The sequence below is a fragment of the Cicer arietinum genome, chromosome 8, assembly GCF_000331145.2.
Source record: "Cicer arietinum cultivar CDC Frontier isolate Library 1 chromosome 8, Cicar.CDCFrontier_v2.0, whole genome shotgun sequence".
Lineage (NCBI taxonomy): Eukaryota > Viridiplantae > Streptophyta > Magnoliopsida > Fabales > Fabaceae > Cicer > Cicer arietinum.
Genome location: NC_021167.2, coordinates 13959243 through 13965772, shown reverse-complemented (window position 1 = coordinate 13965772; position 6530 = coordinate 13959243). Strand labels below are relative to the sequence as shown.

The following is a 6530-nucleotide window of genomic DNA, read 5'->3' as shown; positions in this document are numbered from 1 at the left end:
TTCCATTTATTAATTATTATAGTGAGAGGAAGTGAATTATTTTATGATATCCAATCAAGATTATTTGATGGAATTAAAAAGCATTTATTGTCAATGTAAAATAATTATATATTGACATTTAATAAAAGTTTAATATTTTCTCACATTAATCTACCTTTAATATGTATTTTAAAACTAATAATAAAATATAGAAATATAGTGGTCTTTTGTTGGATGTTATTATAAAATATTAAGATTTCAAGAGATAATTTTTGTATAAAAAAGTCTTGTGAATTTTAAAAGAGTTGCAAGATTTTAATAACTTTTTAATTTAAAAGATTATCCAAATTTATAATTTGGATTTCAAATGATTTTTATCCTATGAATTTATAAAATTTAAAAAGATTTTATGGATTTATAAGATTTCTAAAGATTCAATGAATTTTAAGCCGTTATTGGAGAAGAATTATTACTATACAGTCTCTAATACAATATTTTCAATAGTTTTTTTTTTATTTGTTAAACTTTAAATTTTATTCTTACAAAATTCAATGCCAAATATTTAAAATTAAGGAAATCATTGTTGTTCTATCAACATAATCTTCTATGATGCATGGATAAATTAATAATTTATTTTTATTTCGATTATCATTACTTTTATGTGCAACATTTTTATTGTTATCATATCTATTACACTTTTTTTAAGAATCTATGAAGTACAATAATAATATATTTTTATTTTAAAAATAATTATCATGATATGTAATATCTTAAAGATTAATTATACCGGTCATTATTATCATCATCTCAATTAAATTTTTTATTGATGAATTGAAAAAGGTATCAACTCATTTATATTTTAAGAGTCATTATCACGATATGAACTACTCTAAAGACTATATATCACAAACTCAAATTGAAGTATTACACACACCTTAAAAGTGGATAAAGTTAATGTAATTTAAAAAATTCATGTTCCACTTTTTTTTTTCTTACCTATAACATAATAGTTAATTTACTGTCAATAAAAAAAGAGTTTTTGGCAGATAAAAAGTAAAAAAATTTATTATAAATAATTGATATTATTGTTGTAATGATTATTTAAAATATCATTTGAATTTAGACATACTATAAGAGTAAAAATATAAATTTGACGAACCAAGTTGAGAATGAAAAAATGTATACTAGAAAAGAAAATATAGAGAAGTTGGGAGAGTCAGAGGATTAGGGAATAAGGTAGGTTTGCTAGATTAGGTGAATCAAAAGATGGCAATGGATATCTACAAATATAAATAGTACTATTTCGTTATCTATTAATTGGATAAAAAATAATATTTTTATTCTATATATATCTATGCAGATATTCGTTTAATTATTATTAGTGGATATTCATAGATATCGTCATATAAAAAATAAAATAAAAATTATTGCAATTATGTATAACTTTTTCTCTATTTTGTCGACGTACATAAAAAATATTAACACATAAAAATATTAATAGATTAACAAATAAATGAGATATATAACAAAATTTCATTATAAAAACTATTAATAAATTATTACATAAACAAAGAGCATTACAACATGTCAATTTTATTAATTTATTATGGGTACCGATATATACATCTATATGCCCCTATTCGTTGCGGATTTTATTCGTGGATACAAATTCTTTTGTCATCTTTGTCGAATCGGGTCTTAGAATCAGAGTCATTTAAATCTGATTTAGATTGTTTTTGAAAATTTGAAATATGGTTAGAGAGGCAAAGAGTAAATGAAAAAAGTTTAAAAAAAAGAATGAGAATCAATGGAATTATCATATTGTAGGAAAAAATTATACTAAAATTTCAATATAAAATTTAACAAAATCTCATAAATTTATTTTTAAAAATAATTTATTAAAATTTAAAAAGATTTTAAATACCACGTGATTTTTTATAAGTTGTAAAAATATTTTAAAAATATTAAATACTACTAAATTTTTACATTTTGTTTAAGAAATTTCAAACAATTCTAATTGAATATCGCAAGACTTATTTTAACTACATTAAAATTTTAGAAAAATATATCTCAATAATTTTTTATTAAAAAATAAAATAAAATAAAAACTTTCAAAATCCTAATTCAATCACTAATTTTTTATAACATAGCTTCTAGAACGAAGGAAATAGACAATTTTGGCGCAACCACTTCACACGTAATAATTAATGTGGAATTTTTTTGCATGATTTAGTGAAATGGTGCCACTAAAAATACGTCAAAAGTTTTCTTTTATTATGCATAATAATGAAATAATGGTAAGTGGTAACTAGTACGATAGCTACATACCAACAAAAATAAAACAGTGGTAACACACATTATTTTAGAAAGGGCTGGAATCAGCTAGCGTGCTTGATTTAAACATAGTTAAATCGAATATAAATAAATAAATAATGAATATAATACTTTTAAAAATAAATTTAATATGTTTATATAATTAATTTTTATGCATTATAGTAAAAAAGTTATATATGAATTATGATCAATTATGAGAGTTACCTTATAAGTAATTGTGGTATTTTTGTAAAAAAATTATTTATAATAAAAGTGATGATTTAACGGTCGTAAGAAAACTTTCTCTCTATTATATATAAAAGAAAATGTTTGTAACTTTTTTTTTGTCTCAATTAGAGAAAATTCACACATCTTAGCTTCATGTTTAACCTAGTTTCCAAACACTTTTCTTAGGGTGCTGATCCCAATAGAATTGAAATATGCCTTCTCTACCAAATGATCCCTTTGCAATCTAATGTTTTATAATAAAAGAAAATCACTTTCATGCCCTTATTCTTTTTTTTTTACAAGCTAAATCTTTTTTCAAAATAAAAGACATATCTTATCTAATAATAGAATTCTAAAATCATGCAAATTGTATGACCCTTAAACAGAAATTATATAATACTTTTGCTTCTTTTTGCAAATTTTTTTATTTTTTTTATTTTAGATATTTAGTCCATAAAAAATTTATTTCCTTATTATATATTAAAACGAAATTCATCTCTCCTATAAATGAGTCTCACTATTTCCAAGAACTTCTAATATAGAGTAATTTTTGAAATAAAGTATTAAAAATAGAGTATTTAATTAACGTTGGACTTGATATTTTTTTTCTCTTCTTAAATATTAGATTAGAGATAGTATATTTTCAATAATATACATATATTATTTATCGAATCACTGTATATCTAACGTTAAAACTCGAATTTGGACATGCATCGACATTAAAAAATTTAAAAAGTTTGCCATTAATTTGAATTTCAAAAAGACACGAAAAATTATTCTCAATGGTTATATACCAAGGGTATCCTACCCACAAAAGAAAAAAAACACTTTATATGTAGTGAATAATCATATTATCTGGTTTATAAAAAAAAAAAGTCCAACAGTCTATTTATTATAATTTCGATTAATAAAGGTTATTGCACAGAATCATAGAATACACATAAAAAACATAGAAAACGCAAGAATACTTATGAGGTAACATATTGAATTAGATTGAAAACATTATATTTTAATTATTTTTATTTCATAAAATCTCTGTGTAATTATATTATGTTTTAATTATTATTTTTCTTTACAACACTTTATTTAATTCACATATTTTGATAAATTGAGTTATTTATCAAAACAAATAATTTCTTAAAAGAATTTAAGGATAGTTTTAATTTTAATAGAAAATTTTAATACTTTTTAATTTAATTTTCACTAAATTAACCAATTATTAATAAGACGGTTAAATTAAATTAAAAGCTCTTATATATATGTTGGTGGGGTGAAGACTCCACAAATTCTAACAAGATGAATGAGATAGGGACAACAATATTATCCATATCACAAATTATCACTTGGTAGTTTACTCAATCTATCATATATTATCTTTATTCCCATTCCACAATCTAGTCAACTTATTTAAAGCAATAATTGAACTTCCATTTTCTTCTTTTGTCTTTTTAGCACTTATTTTCATCTCGAATATCCTTTTCCTAATCTCTTTTCCTTTATCTGAGTTCATCAATTCCTTAACTCGGTACTCCAACTTATTTCCACTCACGAATCCATCTTTTGAATCGTTCAATTCCAAAGCCACCTTCATTTCTTCAACCAAAATCACTTTGTTCAGCTTTTGTTCTGCATACAAAGGCCACGTCAGCATAGGCACTCCTTCACAAACAGCCTCTAACACTGAGTTCCACCCGCAGTGAGTCACAAACCCACCAACTGAGTCATGACTCAGTATTTCACCTTGTGGGGCCCAATTTCTCACTATCATTCCCTTTTCCTTCGTTCTTTCTAAAAACCCTTCTGGCAACAACTCGTTTAAACTCAACTCATCTAACTCCAACTCACTCCTAACGACCCACAAAAATCTCTGCTCACTTTTCTCCAACCCAAAAGAAATCTCATTCAACTGAGCCTTAGAAAATCTCCCCATACTTCCAAAACTTAGAAACACGACGCTTTGACTCGGTTGCGAGTCGAGCCAACTCAGACACCTATTTTCATCTCCACCATAAGGAGTTGTAATCAAAGGTCCAATACAGAAAATCTGAGGAGAAATTCCATCAGGAACAAATAACCCTTCATTTAAAGATTTAATAGCTTTTTCTTCAATAGCATCAAAAGTGTTCACAATAATTCCATCACATTCCCTCATCGTTTTTGCGGAATCAAGCAGAACATGGTACACTTTAATCTCAGGATCCTTAGCCTCATCAGGGTAATCATCTGTTGAAATATTCATTGGTAATCCAGGAATTTGAAGAGGCATGTGAAGATCCTTAATTGGTTTTGTAGCATTTTGATGAACAGTTGGAAAATGAAGAAAAACAGAAAGAACAGTAGCACCTGAAGTGTAGTAAAAATAAGTGGGGATTTCAAGTGTGGTTGTTACTTGTGAGGCACTATAGGTGAGGAAATCCAAGATAACAGCTTTGATGTTTGTGGTTTTGGAAATTGATTGTAGAATATTATGAACATGGTGGTTGCTTTGGTGAGAGAGTTCAAGGGTGAGAAAGTGTGGTGGAAAATGGGTTGATGGTAATGAAATTGTAGGAATGTAGTGAAAATTAATTGAAGGGAATGTGGTTGTAACAGAAGCAATGTATTGTTGTGTATGAGAAAGTGTGTGTTGGTTATTGTTGTTATTGGTGGGTGGTATGAGGATGAGAATAGTGATGGAAAATGAAGGGTGGTGGGTTACTATGAGTTTGCCTAATTCAATCATGGACATTAAGTGTCCATTACCAAGAGCAGGGTATAGAATTATAGTATCCTTCATGTTTCACAGTTTGAGAAGAAATTATAAAAAAGTTTTTTTTTTTGTTGGTAAATATGAAGTTAGAAGAAAGGGAGGGACTAGGTGTATTTATGGACTAAGGGGTTAAAGCTATATTGTGGATATTCAAACGTGTGGGCTGGGCTATGCTATGAAAATTTTGGATGTGTGGATGGAAATAGATCTTTTAATAATTCCTAGAAAGTTCCCTTTTATTAATTTTTTTAGTCATTTATATAAGTAAATATATTAAAATAATGATAATAATATATTTGAGTTCTTATGTATTGATATAGCTGTTTTTAATATTTTTATTAATTAAAGTATATATTCTTATATTCATATATTCAAAGAAAATTTGACTCTACAAGTTTGAAGATATTTTTGATGTAGCTAAATATCACTAGAAGGAAGGTTGAATAGTGATTTTGCTGTTTAAAAATAATTTTCATCGTGTTTTAAAGTTATCCTCTCAAAGAGGATTGCAGACCCGAGGATGGTTATTCAAACCTTTAAATTAGAACTGAGCAAAAGAAAGAGAAAATGTAAAGAATGACACACACAACTTTTATACTGGTTCGCCCAATGAAGGCTACGTCTAGTCCTCACACACTTGTGGGATTTCACTAATGTTCAAACTGATAAACTTCTCACAGAGGATGATTACACTTTGTGTATTCTTTAGCCTCACTAAGCTTACAATCAAGTTTCAAATATTTCCAAGTGTAACTCACGTGGAAATTACAGAGTGATATGAACGTGATTGTTTCTCTTTTCTTAAACACTTTCTAAAAGGATATTTCAAAGATCTAATGTAAGATTATAGAAAGTATGAAGAGAAGATGGATATTGCTTCTTGAAAGCTGGAAGATACTTGATCTTTTAATGCAATGTTGTTGTGTATTAGATGATAAACAGCTTGCTGCCTTTTATAGAAGTCTTATGATGTTCCTTCCATGTGTCAAGCTCTTTATGACTGTTGGAAAGTCAATTCAAAAAACCCAAGGTCTTTCATCATATTTACAGAACTGTCATCCAGCTGTCCTTGGACTGATTCAGTCCATCCTCGAGCAGGAGGATCAAACTCCTAGGAACTTGATCTTGAGTTGTCCCTTTCTTTTCTCATCCTTCAAGACATGTAAGGCTATATCTTTGATTTTGTGAGCTACAACCTTTCTGAAAAGTTGAAGGACTAGGTCATTTTCAACTTTTGAGAGTGATGTTGACAATAGAGAAT

At 26.9% G+C, this 6530-nt stretch overlaps 1 protein-coding gene across 1 annotated transcript; it reads right to left on the bottom strand.

Annotated features, from left to right (window-relative positions):
• Positions 1-3756: 3756 nt before the first annotated feature.
• Positions 3757-5376, bottom strand: LOC101499668 (UDP-glycosyltransferase 1-like). Its single transcript, XM_004515098.4, has one exon. The coding sequence runs from the start codon at positions 5294-5296 to the stop codon at positions 3884-3886; it is 1413 nt and encodes a 470-aa protein (XP_004515155.1). The 5' UTR covers positions 5297-5376; the 3' UTR covers positions 3757-3883.
• Between the last annotated feature and the right edge of the window lie 1154 nt (positions 5377-6530).

What these genes read in the sequence shown, in the direction of transcription:
- LOC101499668 (XM_004515098.4), bottom strand. Translation starts at nt 5,296, where the DNA reads ATGAAGGATACTATAATTCTATACCCTGCTCTTGGTAATGGACACTTA.